We start from the raw sequence: 22217 nt of genomic DNA, 5'->3' as shown, positions 1-22217 counted from the left end.
GTAAAAAGTCACATATTCATATTTGGGCTCAAGAATTTAAAAGATAACTTTTATCTTGTAATTGATTGCAATGTGGGGTGAGACGGTGCTTAAATTTTTTTTTCCTGCACAGTTCTTTAGGATTTCTTTACGAACCACTGAAAGTCATGAGAGATATAAACATATCACCTGCAAACCCAATAATCTGATTGGGTTTGTGGACTTTTTTGCCTAGAATCTTTCTACTAAAAGTCACCAGAGTAAAGTGAAATAGCAACACATTCAGAATTGAAAGAATTGAATTTCTGTTCCATTTCTGCTACTTACTAGTTGCGTGACCCTGAATAAATCAGTTAATATCAATTGCTTACTGCCATCTGTAAAACAAAGGGGCTAGAATGGAGTATGAGACTGAAGAACACCATGTAAGAATCACCCGAAGTGCTTTTGCTATAAACCGCAATCCCAGGCTTGCCACCCCCCTCACTGACTCCAGCACTGGGGATGGGGCCTGGGATCTTCATCGTTCACAAACACCTGGGATTTTTAAATTCACTGTACTTGAGACTCACTGGAGAAGATGATCTCTGGACTGTATCTCAGATGGGCACTGTCATATTCTAAATGCTTTTTGTTCTAGTGAAAGTGCTGATTCATTTGTAAATCAGTTCATAATTTAGGCCGTTGTTGAACCCTTTTTTCCTTTTTCCTTTCCCTAGCCAATGAGGTTGCTCATTTTCTTCTCGCTCACAGCTAACCAGCTAAGGCTAAAATACAACATCCTGTCCAATCTTCATTCTCAAATGAGCCAAATAAATTTCAAGGTCCTTGACTTTCAGGGCAGCACCTTGTCCAAGAGATCTCATAGCTGTTTCCCATGTTGTTTTCCAACTGAAAATATTTTTCTTCCCAAGCCAGACAACAGGGTCTTCCATTTGGTTCCAAAGCCCTGTGTCTCTTCCACTTCCTGCAACTGCTCAGATTTCTCTAGAAATCTCTTACCCAGGTATTTGGCCTAGTTTACTTAGCAAGTTAGAGCAGGGAGGGTCATTGCACAAGGGATTTTGGTACCAGACAAACAGTATATAAAAATAAAATAAGTCAGAGCTGGAGGAGAATAACAGAGGTGATAAAATGCTAGTGAAATGAGTGGCTCATTAAAGGGTAAACCATGGACATGCTCTGTAAGAGGACCAGTCATTTGTCCCCATGATGCTCAGAGTTCATGCGCCTTGAAGAGAGAAGTAAGGACATGTGCTAAAGTCTGCCATAAAAAGAAATGTTTTCAGTTTAAATATGTTAATACATGTATTCTTTCTTCTAGATATGTCCTTTCTACTTTTTGGTGTTAAAGTGCCTTTACCTTTTTGAAATGGTGGTAACAGCTAATTTGATAACTCTATTCGATAAAAAAATGATGTTTAAAACATCATGGTGGTTCTCTCACCCTTGTTTTGTTTTTATTTTATTTGGCTCAAAATCTCCTAGGAAAGACTGACTCTCCCCCTCAGCAAAGGTACATGGTCTATCGTGGTCAAAGCATGGGAAAGGCAACCCTCCATCTGTAGCGTGGGAGTCATTGTACCTGTGTATTTTCCGCTGGCAATTTCCAATGGAACCCTCTTAAGAGAAAGTTCTCTCTACTTGGGCTCATTCAGAAATAGTGATTTCTTGGATATACTGACTTTTTTCAAAGGGATCCCCACGGTTTGCTTGTTTGTTTGTTTGCAGGTCGTAGGAAAGATACAGGTATTCTTATCTCAGATGTGAAGATGGAAATAGGAGATGTCCACTTGGGTCCTTGACTTCAGGGCCCTTTCTCAGTGTGTTGCCCTTTCTCGGTCCCTGCACTGTGAGTAGCACCTCGCTGTATTCATTCACTGGGACCGCACACTTTCCGTAGGATTGCCTCACATTTTAATACATTTGCCTAGTGCCTACTGCCAATACATTGCCTGAAAAAAAGGGATTCTTTTAACGTCACCATTCTGGGTTCCCCTTTTATTCATTTCCCCAATCCACTCAATACCTGTTAGAGCACTTCTGTTGGAAGAGTGTGGGCAGGGGCTTGGATTTCACACTTGAGCAGCTCTGGAAAGGGAGGGGACATTTATACCCAAGACAATGTACCTGACTGGATTTTATGTTCTCTTTGCTATTTCTGCAGATATTTATGCTTAAAAAGAGTTTTTGCTACCCCTGCAGCACAGCCGAACTTCTCCTCTGGCAGAATCTAGTCACACACACACACATACTCACATAATTCTCCTTGCCTAGAAACAGCAGATGAGCTGGAGTAGAAAACAAGAGAACAAGTACAATGACCGGGACCCATGCTACCAAGGGAGAGAGGTTCCTTTTGAGTTAGGGCAACTAAGCCTGAATCCTTCTTAGGAGGAATCTAAGAGTAGGGGGATACACAACTATGACTTATATCAGGTAAAACATCATCCTCAATATCTTTCTTTGGGTGAATATGAATATAAGCCTGACATGCTGCCCCAAATCTACCCTTCGGCTTATCTGGGAAAAGAATGTATCAACTTTTCTTTAGTTATTCAGTCTTGCATTAAGCCTGTCCAACCACAGAGAGGAGAAGTTAAGACTTGTAGAAGATAGCAACAAAGATTTCCTAGCCTCACACCAAAGTCCTCATGCTATCTGGTCCCTGAAAGCAGCTGCAGAACCCTTCTCTTCCTCAGCCTGGGTCTGTGTTTAGGGTTCTGGCTTGCTTACACAAAGGCTATCCCATAAGATTCCAAGGGAAGCCTGACTCCCATCCTCCCATAGACTCCAGCAGGCTGGTTCTACAAAAAGTATTCCTATGTTCAGTATTCTTACAGTATTTCTATTTAGGTATGTGCTTATAATTGTTGAGGTTTGATGCTAACCTTTTAAACCGACAATTACTAACATTTTAAAGGAATGGTTAAACTGTAAAACTCAATTTCTATACGGAAGAATGATTCTAAATAAGCAGTCCTTCGTCCTTCAGACTGGGTTCACGCGTAGCTACATGGAGCGTGTTTCTTTTTCTTGCTTTCTCTCTGTCTTTCAAAATAAATGTATCTACTGTGTAAGTGTCAAGCACTGCCCTTACATTTGAGGGTACGCAGATAAATTCAGTCACAGACCTCAAGGGGCTCATAATTCAGGGCTCAGAAGTCTAAGAATAGAGACAAGGGCCAGGTGCAAGTGTGGGCCAGAGGGAAGAGGGATGGATCACAGCTGGTGTCAGGGAAGTCTTCACTGTGATGATATTTGATTCTTTGAAAATATAAAATGGACACTGAGAATCCTATCACCAGAAAGGAAACACTGAATATTTGCAAGATGCAAAGCAATACTTCCAAGATGCAATACTTCTAAGATGCAAAACTGGGACTTTGAGAAAAGCCTACAGATTCAAGTGTGGATCAGCAGCTTGAGTGATATTAGTTCTGTCAACAATTTACTAGGTACTTTAGGCTTGCCCCTCAAGCGTCCCATAATTTCAGGGTGCCTCCTAAATAGAAATGAAAATATTATTAGAAAGTTCGTTTAAATAAACCTCCTATATAAAAAAAAGACCTCTTTCCAATTTGTTGAAATAAGAGAGTCATAATATTTATTTCATCAAGGGGGTGTGAGGCTTAGTCAGGATTCATTTACTTCATTACTCCTTCTAGGGCACTTGAAAATTTATATAATCCCATTTGTGGTTTGTCAGACCAGACTTCATGAGGATTTGAGGAGAAATTGTATAAATGTGAATGTTTTTATCGAGTTTTTCTCTTCCTTCTTTCAAGTATAACTAGCCTTACTCTAGCTTTTCCAACCCTCCACTCCTCTCTGCATGCTCTGCCTCATTAATCGCTACAGAACCTTCCTTAGTGGCGGGACCCCCCATCTCCTCTACACTTACTTCATTCACTGTGCTCTTACTGCAAGTCCGGTTTGCATGCTTATCTGTTTCCTCAAGTAGACTGTGAACAACCAGAGGGTATCAACCATCTCTTACCTGTTTTTTTTTTTTTCTTTTTTTTTTGAATCTCCAGCACAACTAGTTACACAGTGACTAGCAGAGAAGAGGTGATTAAATAAAGGTTTGTTAAGTGAATGAGCGCCCAAACCCTCTGCTCTTGTTACAAGACAAAACCCAGCCTGTGCTCTCTGACGATGCAGCCTATCCTCCTGTTCTTCAGCTGCAGCTCACTCTACCCCAGGACTTCCCCTTTCTGACTACCTGAATTTTATCTATTATTTAAGGCAGAGGTTCCCAACCTTGGCTGCACATTAGAATCACATGGGAGAGCTTTACAAATAAAATAAACACGGATGCTCAGCTCTACTGGCAGAGATTTTGATTTAACTGGTCAGGGTGGGGCACTGGCATTGGTATAAATGCTCCTGTGATGAGCCTTAAGTGCAGCCAGGTTTGAGAACCACTGATTTTTTTCTTTTTCTTTTTTTTTTTTGAGACAGAGTCTTGCTCTGTCACCTAGGCTTGAGTGCAGTGGTGCAATCTCTACTCACTGTAACCTTTGCCTCCTGGGTTCAAGCGATTCCGTTACCTCAGCCTCCTGAGTAGCTGGGACTACAGGTATGCGCCATCATGGCAGGCTATGTTTTTTTTTTTTTTTTGTATTTTTAGTAGAGATGGGGTTTTACCACGTTGGTCAGGCTGGTCTTGAACTCCTGATCTCAGATGATTCACCCACCTCAGCCTCCCAAAAGTGCTGCGATTACAGGCATGAGCCACTGCGTCCTGCCAAGAATCACTAATTTTAAGGTAATACTCAAGTCTCACCTTTTCCTGAAAAGACTTAATATGTCTCTGATGATGTTACCTTCCTTTGGATTCAAAGCAATTACTGTTTTAACCACCCATTAGACAACAAATCAAACACTGCCTTGTGGCAGTGCCTCAGTATTGGTTTGTTTGGGCCTCGAGAGCAGGAACTAGTCTTTACTTCTTTATATGCCCATGCCATGCACAGGGTAGACCAAAACATATTTTCGATGGTTTAAAACAACAACAACTACAAAAAGTAGGAGAGGCCATTTTAATTCTACTCTAAGAACATGTCTTTGGTAAGAATAAAAATGTTGCAAAAAGGGTGGGGCAGGACTGAAGCAGAGTAGGAAAAGAGTAAATAAAAGTCAAATGGAAAAAAAGCTAAATTAGTCCAAAAGAAAATGTTTTCCAGCTTCTTAAGAGAGTTTTTGCAAACACTGAAGCAGAATAAGCAAGAGAATTAACTTGGCTTGTGGCCCTGATAAGGAGATTTCTTTCTTGGTTCTAAAATTTTGCAGTTTCCAGGGTGTAAAGAAAATAATCAGCCAGGGAGGACTCCTTCCCTCGGACGACACAATTCAGTTCTTGGGTTAATCGGCTTGAAGGTCTGCTCAGCTTGATCTGACCCCCTTCCAGGACTGTGATCTGAAACTAAGCCTCACATTCAAGAGCCCTGGTGTAGAGCTCAATGTCATAGAAACGGGATAAAACATAATCCTCATCCCATAACCTTGATCCCTGGGTGTAGTGGCCTCTGCTAGGGCACTGAAAAAAAAAACCTAAAAATCAAAAAACTATACCTGTTATCTTCTCTAAGTGGCTGGTGTCCCAGAGGTCTAACTACCCTAGAATGATCCAGGCACGTTCTGCTACTAAATGGTGTTATAAGGAAGTACTACTTGGTGCAATTACCTTAAATGTTAGCTTTAAAGTACTGTTTTGTGCACATATCCCAGAAAAGGCTTAGCTTCATACGGCTTCTATAGTTTTTCATAAAAAAAAAAACCACAGGGAAGACTCAGGGAATCACGAAGCACACCCTCTGCTAAGGCAAGATAAGGTCACCAGACAGAGACACGTTTTCTATATCAAACTTTATTCCAGTTATTAGGTCACAGGTTTAACAACTGGTCCTCAAAGGCATGCATATTTCTATCGATTAATTAAATGTATGTTCTTTGCCTGGGTTGGCCATTTTAACACTGGCCATGTTTTATATTAATTGTTTGAAAACATGATTCCAAGGCATCTTATTGCTTCGTAATGATAGTAACAAGTTGTCTTTTGTAAATTAAGATAACATGATTGACCCATCTAATGGGATGTGAGTTGATGAACTGTCACTGATCCATCCACACTTTGCTCCTGGTTCTCCTTATGACCACTGGCCTGCGTTTGACCTTGTCAGCCAAAAGCCAAGAGCCACCAACATCCTCCAGTCACCAAAGAAACATAAAAAAATAGCATTTGTCCTACCAGCTACTTCCTGTTGACACTGACTGGTTAATTTATTAAAACAAAAGAAAAAGTAAAATATGGCTCTGACTTCTTTATTCACTTATAAATTCTAACTGGAATTAGTAAAACTAGGATTTAGGAGCCTTGATTTCATGATACCATATATAATAGATGAAGTCATAAACTCCGTGTGTAACAGTAAGAATGGCTTCTAAAATCTAAAATCTAAAGCAGAGACAAACTACAAATTTTGAAGGAGTGGGATCAAGGATCCATGAAAATGAATGAGTCAACACTGATTCACGAGGAATTTTGCTTCCTCTGATAAAGTTTACATAGGCGTGTTTGACAATCCTTAATGATATCCCTGAAAGGTGCAACACAGCTATTTAGCATGATTTACTACCAAAGGCCATTAGATTCTCCAGGAATATTTTGGAATGTGTTCCACTAAAAAGAGAAAAAATAGCTTCAGAACCTGGGATACCAGACTCATCAGGGAAAAGGTACCATTGACGTAATGAGTAGTCCAGGGCCTGAAAACTCAAGAATGTTTCCCTGAATAGAAACAAGCAACTCTATCTTCTCAGGCATGGCTGACTTGATCACCAAGCTGGAATATTATTTACATAGTCCAAGGCAAACCAAGAAGAATTCTCTGGTTTCTAACCAAGGGCATTTGGAAAATTATGTCTAGAACAGGCAATAGCTGATGCCTGTTTTTGATGATTCCTGCTTCCTTGGAAAAGAGCCAGTTTACCTAATGCACGTAAAGGCAACAACAACTTTTCTGCCATTTTCTCCAGAAAGGATCACCAGAGTGACATTTCATGCCTCTGTATCTAAATAGCCTGGATTTGATATATATTTAGCAAGGTGGGCAAATCTGGCTTCTGAATTCTGTCCTATCCAAAAAATCAAAATAATCACCCATCTTCTTCTTCCTCCTGCTTTTAGGAGAAACTAGATTGAATCTGGTCACACAGCAGGATACAATTGAGGTTAGTCATCAGGAAAAAGACATTTTTTTATTGTGAAACATTTTACCAAAGCTTTACCAAAGAAGTCAGACAGTGGTGTCCTTTTCTTTGGAATGAAGAATGAAGAGAGAAGACTTAAAAGGAGGTAGAAGGTAAACTTTCTGGATGTAAGGGAAGGATTCTCACTTTTGGCCAGTATAGAAACCACAAATAGGGAACTCTGAGACGGTGATCAACTATTTGGAGGTCTTTCTAGCATCATTCAGTACTTTACACTACAGGCGTATGCATTAATGCAAAAGTACCTATTGTCTGGGGAGTAGTTTATTCACTTGGCAGCATCTGTTGGCCTAAGATTTTCAAGGTACACATACTCCAAGAAAAAGCATCATCATTATTTAATTCATATGCAAATTATCTAATCCTCAGCAAATACATTCTAAGTGAAATTATCATTTAGAGATAGAGAATTGGATACCCTTAGAGACGTGGTCCTTGGTCACTTACAAATATCAGAGAAATGCTGACTTTGTGGGAATCAATTCTTACATATTTTCCTGTGTGTGACTTGTCTCCCCACTTTATTATAACTGCTGTTGGGACAAGCAGAAATGCTGGTTTCTTTATGTCCTACTAGCCAGTGCTGGCCCAGGACAGACAATGTGGCCAGCATTTTCAGAAGATGCTCAGATTGCTCAGTACATCTCATTCTCCAACCTTCACAGTCAGAGAATACTGTCAAAGCACTCACCTGTCTTCTCTCTGAATCAAGGTACTGGAGGATCAGCCGGGTATTCACACTGTGACTCCAGGTATTTCCTAGTGCAGCTATCACACAGCTGGATCCAGAAGTGCCTGAAATGAAATGGTAAAAGCATGCTTTCAGATGACCTTTCTTGAGATGGCATTTCACATGAAGTTCAGACATTACTCATTGCCCAGAGAGCACTTGGAGGCTCAGTTCATTACCACAGAACTTGAGGAATTAGTGAAGTAGGACAGGGGTTAAGGAATATGAGACAACAAACCAGCAGGGGTTTCCTTCAGCCTGGGTGAAAGTGACCACTACTGGGCCAAATAATAACAGAGTTATATATCAAAAAGAGGTTGTATTGCAAGACAGCTCAGAGCCATTGCTACTAGTAAATGTAGCCATTCAATATCAAAGGCATAATGCTACTCCACGGAATAAGAACCAGTTATGAAATAGTCTTAGTTTAATGGAGTTGTTAGACATTTTTAGCTTGACAAGAGTCTTAACTCAATTTTCCTTATCAATATAGAAATGGTGGCATATACATATAAAATTCCCTTGTCCTCCCACCCCTTGTATACACACACCCAAAAAAGGAATCTGGAAGATCTCAAAATTTCATAGGTAATCTGTTTTAGACATCCCTATTCCAAGAAAAACATTCCTTTACCTTCTAAGACTTTCCTATAAGGAGGAGGGTCTGAAGTAAACTTTATCTGAGTTCCTAGCCTCCTCCAAGTTGCATCTTACATCTCCAAAGCTTTGCTGACCCTTCTTGACATCACCATGAGAAAACCCTTTCTGCTCCCTACCTCCTCCTTCCCCCTTGAAGGCAAGCCAACAAGTCCTGCTGTATAGAAGCCAGCTCCCACTATCATGTCTAGCACATCCCATGGCCTCCTCTGAACCCCTGTGCCCTGTGCCCGAGGGCTCTTCTGAACCCACTTTGGCCCTGGGCCATGACAGGAATCCTAACCTTAGGAGGTCACAGTTGGGCATTTAGTGTGCCTTGTAGCCTCCAGATATGATCTTTTTTCTATGAGGAGACTACATACAGGTTGAAGTCCACTGAATTAGTTAAAACAAAATGAGGTCTTGAGTGTGTCATCTGTTGCCCCCTTACTGCATCATCTGATTTGTATGCCTCAGTGTGGAGTAGGAATTGGTCTTTTGTTTCCAGGGCAAACACCTTCCAGGGTGGTCTACTAACTGCACACGGCCTTAAGCACCTGGGCCCAAATGCTACAATAGAAAAATGTAGTTCAGTGGTTCTTGGCTGGAGGGTGGTTTAAAGTGTTCGCAGTGTTACTGGCATCTAGAGGGTAGAGGCTGGTGATGCTGCTAACCATTTTATAATGCTTAGGACAGCATCCTACAACAAAGAATTATCCAGCCCAAAATATAGCAGTGCTGAAGTTGAGAACCCCAGGGTCAGATAACACCAACCATATATATATATTTCCTGGTTCAAGCAGGAACAGGAATGAATGAGATGGAAATCAATAACCAAGGTCTCAACAAGCCTGGGGATATCAGATTGAAGGAGAATTCAGGGTAAGAAAGAATAAAATTTGGGGTAACCTCAGTTCATCATGCACACAGTTCAAAATATGCACAAATTATTGTGAACACAAATAATCTAGATTGTTCCTATCTGATCACATCATTCCCCTACTTAAAACACCTTCAGTAGTCCTTCATGCCTGAGATTAAATACTGTCTCCTGAACAATGCACGCTGAGCACTTTGTCAGCTGCCTCTGCATCTCTCTCTGGCTTCACCTCTCTCAGCCCCCTCACTGGATGGTCTCCCATGACCTCCTGACTTCCCTGGCCTCATCCTCCTTGACCTCTTGTCAGCAGTTGATAAAGCTTCCCCCTTCCTTGGCATCCAATCTACTGGCCTCTTCTGCTTCTCCTTTTACCATGTTGATTACTCCTTTCCTTTCTCTGCCTTTGTTTTCTCTTTCTTCTTAGTTGTGGGTGGACCTTAGGGAGTGGGGCATGACCACATTTTTTCTTGTCTAATACCAAATGCTTTCAGTGTCCAGGAAAATAAAGTACATTAGTAAAGAGGCCAGGTGCTTGCATATTAACATGTAGAAATTCTTTACCCACACTAAGAGAGACAGTCTTTACCATTTTTCTTGAAATTCACAACCCTCTCCGTCTGACTTTTTACTTTCCCTTTTTTGATAGAAATAGACTTATAGAAAAATATTTTCTACTATAAGAAAACCAACACTGCAAGGGCAATAGCAACTACATTTGCATTTTAGAAAAACAGCTCTATTGAGATAATTTGCTATCATACATCCTCTGATTTCAAGTGGCTTTTGCTATATTCACAGAGATGTTCAGCCATCACCACCATTAACTGTAGAACATTTCATCCCCCTAAAAAGAAATCCCACACCCACTGGCCACCAGTTCCCAACACCCCATTCCCTGCCTACCTCCAGCTCTTGGCAACTATTAACCTATTTTTTCTTTTTCTCTATAGATTTAGTAACTGACTTTCAATTAAAGCCTTAGGAGATGAGGGGAAGTGGTGAGTACTGTGGTGAGTTCGAGAATTCATCCAGGATCTCAAGGGGGCAGTCTCTGTTCAGCTCTAGCTGTTGTTGTCATGTGGCAATGTGAGTTCATAGTTAGTCACATCTTATTTATTTATTTATTTTAAAATTGTAAAAAAACTTTTACAATCACATCTTTTGATTTTTAAAAATCATAGTGATATGATTTTTTAATTGTGCTAACATCAAAGTACAATTTTGATTTTTAAAACGGAAGCCAGAAATCAACGCTTTAAGTATAATTTCCTGATTTTAAAATGTTGGTTTAATATGTATACTTCTAAAAACACACAAATAAACATGTTTTTGAGCCAGATATGCCTCATTCCCATCAAGCCTGCAGTGTCTGCTCTACATGGCATGGCTCCACTTTGAAAAGGATGAGAGCCCGTTCCACAAGGTGGATGGTTTCTACGCCTTTGTCTCAACCTTTGGCTTGTCTCAACACTTGTCTTCCATTTTTAACCACAAGAACGGCAAGCCTACATCATAAATTTTAGCACTGCAGATTCAGTATCATCGAAACAAGCTCATATTTTCCCATATAAATCTACTCTTCCATCTCTGTTCCTTCCTTTGACCCTCCAGTTAATCTGGTTTAAAACCTCAGCTCCATTTTTAAAATGTTTCCTTCTCTCCTGCTTCTTCTCACTTGCAATGAATTGAGAGGTGTTACTGATTTAACTGTAAAATCCTACCTATATCCATCCATTCATTTCTCCTACCTCACCCTTAGATCCATTCCTAACTCTCCATTCCTCCTAACTCAACCTTAGACCCACATTAGCTTTCACCTGGTGTGACTGCTTTAGTTGCCTATTGTCCATGTTGCTGTCACTTTCTCCCTATTAAAGCCATCCTCTGTTTTACTACTTGATTAACCTCCTCCAAGCACACACCTAAGCATACCACCCTCCCATTTACAACCATCATGCTCAAAAACTTTCAGTGGCTCCCAAGTGCCTTCAGAGAATTCTAAATTCCTAACACTGGCATTCAAGAACTTTCTACCCTGTGCCCACCTGCCCTTCCAGACTTCTTCCCCCTGCTCCATTTCTCACATCTGTGTTCCTACTTAATCACTTATTTCCCATGCCCCTCCCTCATCTGGAACTCCCCTATGTTCACATGTCCCAAATCTACTCTGCCTTCAATGCTACTTTCTATGTGCCAATTTCTCTAATCTTCACAGAAATAATGTCTTCCTCCTGTAAACTTCTATAATACTTTATTTTACTGTCTCACATTACAATCATTTTCTACCTGTGGTATATTATTTGTGTGTTTTTCTTATCATCTTTAATACAGAGTCATGCTCTGCATAATGATGTTTCAGCAAATGACAGACTGCAAATATGACAGTGGCCCCATCACATTATCATGCAGCTGATAAATTCCTATCACTTAGTGATGTCACAGCACTGGTAACATCATAGCACAATGCATATTCGCATGCTTGTGGTGATGATTGGTAAATAAACCTACTGTGATGTCAGCTGTATAAAAGTACAGCACTTACAATTATGTATAGTACATAATACTTGATCTTACTAGAGTATATGTATTTACTATACTTTTAATCAATATTTTAGAGTCTATTCTACTTTTAATAACCAGTTTAGTAAATATAAAAACCAGTTATATAGCTACTATACTTTTATGTATTTACTATATTTTTATTGTATCTATATTTATGTATTTACTATATATACTTTTATGTAGTTTATGTATTTACTATACTTTTAATTATGATTTTAGAGTATATTCTACTTATTTTTGAAAGTTAACTGTAAAACAGCTTCAGGCAGATCCTTCAAGAGGTATTGCAGAAGAAGGCATTGTTATCATAGGAGATGACAGTTTTATGTGAGTTATTGCCCCTGAAGACTTTCCAGTGAGACAAGATGTGGGGGTGAAAGACAGTGATATTGATGATATTGATCCTGTGTAGTCCTAGGCTAATGTGTGTGTCTGTGTCTTAATTTTTACCAAAAAAGTTTAAAAAGGTAAAAAAAACTCAAAAACAGAAACAAGCTTATAGAATAAGGATATAAAGAAAATGTTTTTGAACAGCTATGCAATGTTTATATTTCAGTTATGTTATTAAAAGATCAAAAAGTTAAAAAAATTAAAAAATTAATAAAGTAAAAAAGTGATAGTAATCAAAGGTTATTACTAAAGAAAGAAAAATGCCTCCATCAATGAATGTAGCCTAAGGATACGGGGTTTATGAAGTCTATAGTGGTGTACAGCAGTGTCTTAGGGCTTCACGTTCACTCATCACGAGGTGCACTCACCAACAGACCCAGAGCAACTCCACTCCTATAAGCTCCAGTCATAGTAAGTGCCCTACACAGGTGTATCATTTTTCATCCTTTTACCATTTTTATTGTACCTTTTCTGTTTAGATGTGTTTAGATACACAAATACTTACTATTGGGTTCCAATTGCCTATAGTATTCAGTACAGCAACATGCTGAATGGGTCTGTAGACTAGGAGCAATGGGCTATACCATATATCCTGGGTTTGTAGTAGGCTATTCCATCTCAGTTTGTGTAAATACATTCTATGGTGTTCACACAATGTCAAAATTGCTTAATGATGCATTTCTCAGAACCCATCTCCATTGTTAAGTGACATATGACTATATACTACAAAGAGGCCAAACCCACGTCTGATATATGTCAGCATGCCTGAGTTAACACAAGGTCTGAGACACAGAGCAGGCTTATAAACACTGACTAAGTGACTAATTAAAAAGTTATTTCCACTAAATTTTGAATCATATTATATCCTTGTTTTGGCAGCAGGTTTACATCCTTAATTCTATCTTGCTTAGCTAAAATTAATAGGTTTACATTTTTCAAGTAAACTCTAAAAGTTAGTTGCTTAGATGCCTGCTAAGTGATGGGATGAAGGGAGGCTGAGCTCTAAAGTGTGTCAAGAAAAAGCTACATGTGAGTAATTAGGAGTCGCTAGTTAAGTGCGCCAACATTTTCTTTTTTGGTGATAAACTGTAGGAGCTTCTCAGGTCTATAGGAAGACACAGGATGTCTTCAGAGATTGAAGCCACATTTGGGCCAGGAGCAACTATTTAAAGGACTCCACGTTGCTAAACCAATAAGAATAGTATAAAAAAGTACCCATGTATTTGGTTGTTTTCTGGACAGGTAAACCCAAGTCTTAAGTAAGGGCCATGAGTACAGATGACCACAGAAAAGTTTCCAAAGGAAACCCTGAGTGAGCAAGCTTGACTGTAGTCTACTATAGACTTCAAAAATATCCATTTGTATTTTTAGGAGCGCTTACAAACATTAATCCACCATAAAAGTAATAACAGCAAGGCCTTGAAAGTTAATGATAATGAAAGGCAATTTTTAAATTTTTTTTTTTGACACAGGGCCTCCCTTGTTGCCCAGGCTGGAATGCAGCAGTATGATCATAGCTCACTGTAACCTTGAATTCCCATGGTCAAGCAATCCTCCCACCTCAGCCTACCAAGTAGCTGGGACTATAGGCACATGCCACCACGACTGGCTAACTTATTTTTATTTTTTTGTAGAGACAGGGTCTCACTATGTTGCCCAAAGTGGAAAGGCAATATTTTTTAAGGTACTATGTGCTAGGCATTATGTAAGCTTAAATCTTGTTGAGCTTCATATCTTAGTTACATCTTTTTTTTATCCTTACAACAATTCTATGAGGTGAGTAATATTAACATCCCTATTGACAGAATGAGGCTATGAGAAACGAAGTCACTCCAGTTCACATGGTTAGTTACTGACACAGCCAGGGTTCGAAACTGGGCCAACTGAGTCTTAACCACTACTCCAATTAGCTTTCTTTGGGCTTATCATGTCTCTCATGTCAAATACCGTGTTATTCTGCCAGCCCACAAGGGCCTTGAGAGCTCAAAGGCCCATCTCCGGGAGGACACTGATGGAAGTGTGTCATGAGGATCTTATCACTCATCTGAGCTCTGCATGTCACTCAGGCTCCATACTCGGCTTCCTCTGTTCTGATGTACAGCGATAACCCAGGGCAAGGGGTTTCCAGAAAGACAGCATATCCTCTGGCTCAGCAAGTTACTTAATTTCACTCAACTGGCCCAGCAGCTGCATTCACGCAAGTCGGGTGGCCTGGAACTGACCCTCTCTGGTTGTAGAATTAAAAATCTGGTAAGGATAGGAAAGATAGTTCACTTAACAGGGCCTCAAGTATAGGAAAGCAATTGAAGGGTGATAGAAGTGATAGGATCACTTGAGAGAGGGAGGCAGGGAAAGTGTAAGTTACTACAAAGTTGTGACCTTATTTTAAACTAGAAAACTTAGTGGTCTCTTATGTCTTTTGACTTTCAAGCATTCCTGTGAGAGGGCTGGCATAAATAATTGTTAATGCTGTTGATGGGAAATTTAAAGTAGGAGGAATCTGCCTACTGGCTTTTAAGAAAAGGTGATTTCCTGCTAGATGACCTAATTGGTTAGGAAACAGATAAGTGAACTTTCTCTATGTTCACTTTAAGAGGAAGTTCTAAAAATTGAGGTGCTTGCTCCCTCTCTCTCCTTTTTGATGATTGTGATATTTAGACCTGCCAAAGCAGTATAACTTCATTGTCTGGAATTAGGTTAATTCCAATACAAATACAAAAATCAAATACGTGAACTGAGCTTTGAAAATATTTTCATTTTTGAGGATTTTCATTGTTATGGGATTGAGCCTGTAGAAGTCTCTGTGAAAGCTACATAGAGCAAATCTAATTTATTCACACTGAAGTCAGGGCTCTCTATAAAAGACTGTGGGAACATTCATTCTCCACTCTCTCAGAGACTCTTTTAGGTAAGTCAAAGCATGTTCTCTTTCTGTGACTGCTAACCCATCTGTAAAATGCGAATAATAATTCTGGCCTCCAGGCAATCAGAGGTTCTTGGTGACCCTTAGATGAAGATACTTGATATGTATAAGTGACAGGAACAATGATGATCAAACACTGAAGATGAAATTCTAGGGGGGAAAGAAGTTTAATCATTATCTCCTGCATTTTTTATTCTGTTAACAATGAGGCAAGATAGTAAATCTTAGTTGCAAAGTGGTTACAACACATGATTTGGATTCTGCAATATCTTTCATGACTATCTTTTGGATCCAATTCCTTACTCATTTGGTGTGGGAGTTGGTTATGAAGACGAATTTCTCACAAGGCAAGGAGCTGTCTCTCTGCTCTGTATACATGGGGTGTAGCCCTCGTGCAGTCAGACTGGAGGAGGATAACCAGGTTGCTATGTAGCCTTGATTTCCAAAAAGGTGATGGGCTTCTGGTACCAACCCGTGTCAGTATTTAGAAGGGGCTTGTTGGAAAGCTCTTAATGAGAAAGCTCCTTCTCCGAAAACATTTCAATTTATGACTCCTGTGCTAAGCATTTCTAGGAGATCAAACTGAATCTCTAGTGCATAACAGAAAAGCGTTTGCCCTGTAGCAAAAGGGTCAACTCTAAAAGAATGCTTTTCCATGTTTAAAAAAAAAAAGTCAAAAAAACAAAGCAATGACTCCCAGAATAGGAACAGAGGGGAAGGAAAAGTTCATGGCCTTAGCGGACTGGATATTCTGGATATTTGGTCCCTCCAGCCCCTGCAGATGAAAGCCCATTTATTTAGAGTAGAAATAGGAAATTTAAAAAAAACAAAGGAATAACAACACCGAAAAATATTTTCAGGATTGAAATAAATCCAGGAAAGAAGATGGTATGTTACCACTGGAACTGTATTCTCCTTCTTAGCTCTTGTCCTCACGTCCTGAAGCACATTCCATGTAATGCATGATAGCCTGTGGCCAGCTGCTGGCTAGGAGGCAGGACCCTGCAGTTCTATTTCTGACTCCGTCTGGGCTTTTGAAGAGAACAGGTGGGAGAAGGAGAGTAGTGTAACAAAGAACCTCAGAGTAGGCCTCGGTAATGAGCAGTTACCTAACCTCGCTAAGCCTCAGTTTCCTCATCCATGACAAAAAGGGGTGAATGACCTTAAAATTTCCTGCCTTATTAAAAAACTTTGAGTCTTTGGTATTTTGATGATGTGGCTGAGTTCCTCATTGAGAACCTCACTTGTTCCAGGAAGTCTGAGAATGCTCCACTCCATGTGCTCTCTTTGAATCGATGTGCCCTATCCAGCACCCGTTTATGCTTGAAGACAGCACAGGCATGGGTTCTTTTGCTGATAGCAGATTTCTCTCCAGACTAGAGATTTTCTTAGTCTACCCTACTTAGTAAGACTTTATGATGGGTAAACCTGTGCTGACCAGTGGCCAAGTCCCAGCAAACACAACTTCATAGTAACAAAGCTTAAAGACTGAGTGCGAGACTAGGGATCAGAAGGACGTTATCATCCATTCAATTCAGCTTCTCCTGTTCAAAACTAGGCCCCTGGCACTTGCTGAGCATGGTTCTTTATTGGATCATCCATTTGAACTGGGGAAGGGACTGAGAATCTTGGTTACCTCTCTTGGCAGGTCATCAGTTCTTGTTCCATACAACACAGAATTTCAGCAACAAAAGGTGAAGAGGATGAGTAAGTTATTAAAGTAGGGAAACTGCCTAGAATAGGGCTATTTTTAGAATAAAGATTCAAGATGACCTACAAGCTCTGTGAGACCACAGGACAAAGGTGTCAAAGAAAAGAGACTGGGATAGGCTCAGACATTTACCCTCCAGCAAAATTAATTTCCTTGGGGGCTTGTGGTTCACTAACTGAATCTGTGAACCAGCTGTATTTAGGGTGCATTCTACTTCCTTGGGTCTCTAAAATTGACAATGGTCTATAGGTCAGGTTCCAACGGAAGTGATATTTCTGACCTAGCTCTATAAATAGAGCACTGGAAAAAACCCATCAGCTGCAGTGGCTCAGGGACCACACGCTATCTATTAAGTAAGCAACCGCAGTATTTGTGCTATCATTTTAGATAAGAAAAAATATATCTTTTGTTATTTATAATCTTCTGAGCTTTGAGATTCTCAAAATACTTTAAAGCTATTAGTCGTCTTTCAGATTTATAAATACGGGATCTGAGGCATAAAACTATGTAATAACTGCTTCAACTAATGCCATTTACCGACCGAGGAAGGCATTTGGCTTGTAAAGAATGGGCTGCTTCATTTTAGTAAAGCAGAAAATTTCATTCCTGATGTCTCTTGGCTGGAGGTGAAAGGAGTGAATGCAGTCCAGAGGCTTTACTTGCACAACATACCTAGGCTGATCCAAGTCTCAGTAAAACTCGTTACTGAGAAAGGTAAGAAATGTGAAGCAGAAGACAGGAAGAAGTGAGGCAATCAGAACCTCTGGAATGCAAGAGTTAGGGATGGATCCTCCATAGCACAAGGTAGGGTAGAAGCGGGGGTGAGCCATCCACTAGGCTAGAGACTGGTATGCACACATCAGTCAACAACTCCACTGGCTCATGGATAGGGAGAAAATACCTTCAGTTTCCCAGAGTCTTAACAAAATACTTTAAGTTCTCATCCAACCAGGACATTTTTGAAAATAAAATGGGGACATTTTAATAGTTATACTGGGATAACAGGGATAAACTGAGCTTGCTCTGAGAAAACCAAGACATATATTATCCTACAGAGATACCACGTAGGAACTGTCCAGAATCACAGTGAGAACGCTCACTTTATAAGAAGAGCTTCAGTCTGGAAGTAGGGGATGCTGTACTAGGCTTCTTTGCTGTGTCTGCAGTGTCGATCATCAAGGTCTCAAAGATGGCTAGGAAAACAATAGTAGGCATAAGAAGAACAGAACTAGATTGTCTGAATAAAAAGAAGCAATCTCCTCCCATCAGCTCAACTCCCAACATTCTCCAGGAGGCCATGCCCCTGGACTTTTTCTCCAATAATACAGCTTTCCTCTTGCTACCTTCTACTTAAGGAAAACAAACAAACAAAAAATCCTGAATCATGACTTGTAGTTAAATCTCTTGACCCTTTGCAAATAAGTTTTTAATTAAAAATAAATTCACTCATTACAGAAAACACATATTACCCTTAAGTAAATACTAGCAAAATAAAACAAAGAAAACAAAAACACAACCATTTAAATAAATCTGTGGCACTTTCTCTTTAAATTTAGGCTTCATTCAAGACAAGCCAGAAAGATGCTTGCATAAAATATGGGTTTTTTTCCCCCCACAATGTGTTCTATCTGCTCACCATGAAATCCTCAGACCACACCTTTCAGCTGTCCTGGTATGAGCTTTGCTTTCCTGCTCCCATTGTAGAGTCAGAGGCAGCAGGAGGATACCAGAGTTGAATTCTAGTAAGTCTTGTGTACTATACAAGGTCAGCATCTCATTTTTTGACCACTTGATATTTGTTTCAGGTGGCACTGGCTGAGGCAGAAGGAATACAGCTGCTGATTCTGATCTCACACTGGGTATAGCCCTGAGTGCTGGAAAAAACCCTCGGAAGTGTGCATGCAGCCAGCTGCCTTTGGAGAGAGCTGGGAAGGGTGTAAAGTGGCCATGTCCTTTACCAGACACTCTTTCTGGGGAAGATTCAAACTATAGTGAAGTAACATTCGGTAGCTTTATATATCCAATGAAGTAGTTTGGGACAAGGACAAAGCCAGGTGCCACCCACGTGACTGAAGCAAGGGGACACACTAGCAGTCACGTGGTTTGCCTTCAGGAAATCAGCTCACAAGGCAAACCCAGGACTGGGAGAAGGTCCTCTGCCCAGGCCTTAGCTTGTGAAGAATCAGGCCTGGGTAAGCCTGTTCCTGCTTCAGGCCCACTTTGGATCACTGGCACTTTGCAAGCAGTAAGAACAGAAGAGAAAAGAAATGTGATTTGTTTATTAGGAAATATGTTCTTGAAGAAAAGTTTTTCTGGGAGAACATCAATGGCTTTAAAAACCATTAATGCAAAAAGACATTTCAACTAAAATGCCATGTCTAATCCTGGACTGCATCCTGGAAAAAACTGCCATAGAATACATTATTGGGACACCTGGCAAAGTTTGAATATTGCCAGTATATTAGATAATAGTACTGTATCAATACTAATTTCCTGGGTGAGATCATTGTACTGTGGTTATGTAAGAGAAATTCTTGTTCTTAAGGGATAAATGCTGAAGTATTTGGGGATGAAAGGATATGATATCTGTAATTTGCCCTCAGATGGTTCACCAAAGATAATTATAATAAGTTAACAATATTATAAAATAAATTGGTAACTAATATACAAGAGATAAAAACAAATGAGGCAAAATGTTAAAAATCAGGTAAAGAGTTGGGCGCGGTGGCTCAGGCCTGTAATCCCAGTACTTTGGGAGGCCGAGGTGGGTGGATCTCGAGGTCAGGAGATCGAGGCCATCCTGGCTAACATGGTGCAACCCCATCTCTACCAAAACTACAAAAAATTAGCTGGGCGTGGTGGCGGGCACCTGTAGTCCCAGCTACTCGGGAGGCTGAGGCAGAAGAATGGTGTGAACCCGGGAGGTGGAGCTTGTAGTGAGCCGAGATCGTGCCACTGTACTCCAGCCTGGGCAACAGAGCGAGACTCCGTCTCAAAAACAAAAACAAAAACAAAAAAATCAGGTAAAGGGTATAAGGGAGTTCAATGTACTTTTCTTGGAACTTTTCTGTGGGTTTGAACTCTCCTTCCTCCCACAAAAAATTAGTGTGAAAATGTAGGTTGACATTCCCTGAGAGATTACTTGGTCATTGATATAAAATCAGGACATGAGATTGGATCTCCAGAGAAATTACTAGGGCATTCATATGTTTCCATACATCAGAATCATCTGTTAACTTTTTAAAATGCAGAATCCTAGGCTCCATCCCAAACCTGATGAATCAGAATCTCTGGAGGTGATGCCCAAGAGTCCATATTTTCAAAAACCTCTCTTAGATGATCCTAAAATATGCTAACATTTGAAAAAAATCATGTATTAGGCATTTGCTGTTTTGCCTGCAATTACAGACTCGTCAGATCCTGCAGACACTCCATGTACCATCATGCATGCATTTGTATTAGAAAATCTCCACCTAGTATCTTGTGATGTGGCTCTGTGTCCTTTTAATCTCGGAAGACATCATTCTGGAGAATGCTCTTTGGCCTAGTTTTTTAAGACCGACTTAATCCCCCACCCTACTTCCCAAGAGGAATAGAGAAAAGAGATGTAAATACCCTTTAGAACTGCCATAATTCATCTGCTCGGAGCTGTTGTCCAAGGAGACACCCCAAATACTATTTCAGAGAGGTGTGGTAGGAGGGGCAGCTGATAGCCTGGGCATGAAACAGGCCAGGGCTGGTGACCGGGCCCAGGTCCTCACTCAGAGACCCTCAATAAGGCCCCTCCTCAGTCATGCTCCTTGACCTGCATTGCTTCGAGACACCAAACAAGCGTCAGCTTTCAGAGTTCACACTCTCCTGTGTTTCCTCAGTGACAGCAGGAATAGAGTGCAAGTAGGGGAGCAAAAAGAATCAAGTGGGACAGAAGACAGAAGGGCTGAGGTGCTTTGAAAACTCCAGAGTGCTTAAGTGCATCTGATGAATTCGACTTAAAGTGCTTCCTTTGATCCCACAACATGGATACAATCCTAATTACCATTTCATAGGCAGAGAAGTAACCTGACCAGCAAAATCCACCTGGTCAGAGGGAGAGCTGGGCCCCGGCCCAGGCCTTCTCCAGCTTTAGCTGTCCCAGCCGCCTGCCGCTCTGGCACTGGAGAGCACGTCGTGGTGGAGAATGCTTTCAATTATCACCTTGCCCAGAGCGTGAGGATTTATGGTTATGCTTTCCTCCCTCCCCATCTCCATCAGCCTCTTTGGGAAGCAGAGGATCCTGATAGGAATCAGCATATGTTCCTGCGTGGGAGGGAATGGAATGCTGGCCTCACATATGTTTGCTGCCCTCGAGGCCTGAGAAGCGGGTGGGGGAAGAAGTAAAATGTTGACATTTGGTGGAGGCAATCCCAGTGTCCTCTGCTCCCAGAGTTTTAGACAAGAACCCGAGGGTTTTCATTTCCCACACTGGTGAATTCACTCTGGCTGCCAAGTTCCTTCAATGCAGTGTGCTTCCTTGGCCATCTGGAATCGGCTTTCTGAGGCAAGGCAGAGGGAAGCTGCCGCACTTCTCCTTTTGGCGGCCTGCACATACACAAGAGGGGTGTCCCCATGGCCACCATGCCAACACAAAGCTCACCACAAACTGGGGCCACAGGAGGGAGGAAAACTCCATTTGTGAAAGGAATTCACAGCTCATAAGTTTCAAGGTCCAAACAGTGTGCAGATTACCAGGGTGTGGGGCTTAGGCAACGGAGATGACCTTGCTTTAACTTCCTCAAGTATCTCTTGACAAGCATGTCCCAATCCCCGGGGAGTGGAGGGTAGGGCAGTCAAGTACTTTCAGGCAGTCGCCTCATGGCGGGAGAGGGAACTTATGAACAAAATGTGCTGAGGCTAGCAGGGTTATTTTAAGTGGGGGAACTGGTTTTGGTGGCAGTAGCCAGTCAGTTCACATCTGCAAAATATGAATTCTTAAGTAAACCAATTTCCTTCTTCCTCGAAGGCCAATGCTTATCCAGAGATGGGTCAGAACTTTGGGTTTACTGCAAATGACCAGCATCAGCAAAGTGATCAAGACCACCACCTTTGGATAATGTGTCCTACATCTCAGATGTCAGTTGATATAAGACATTCC

General features: G+C 40.8%; 1 protein-coding gene across 20 annotated transcripts in view; it reads right to left on the bottom strand.

The window, feature by feature from the left end:
• The window catches only part of RAD51B (RAD51 paralog B), an 851179-nt gene that overhangs the window by 260871 nt on the left and 568091 nt on the right, over positions 1 to 22217 (bottom strand). For all 20 annotated transcript variants that reach the window (XR_013396379.1, XR_013396380.1, XR_001446310.3 and 17 more), the window contains one exon: positions 7946 to 8049. Coding sequence is in view for 15 of the 20 variants with exons in the window: in XM_077941277.1 (XP_077797403.1) it covers positions 7946 to 8049 (104 nt within the window). In the remaining 5 variants the exon portion in view is untranslated. The remainder of the gene's footprint in view (positions 1 to 7945; positions 8050 to 22217) is intronic.

This window comes from Macaca mulatta, chromosome 7, assembly GCF_049350105.2.
Source record: "Macaca mulatta isolate MMU2019108-1 chromosome 7, T2T-MMU8v2.0, whole genome shotgun sequence".
NCBI classification, from domain to species: domain Eukaryota; kingdom Metazoa; phylum Chordata; class Mammalia; order Primates; family Cercopithecidae; genus Macaca; species Macaca mulatta.
This window is presented reverse-complemented; position numbering and strand designations above follow the sequence as displayed.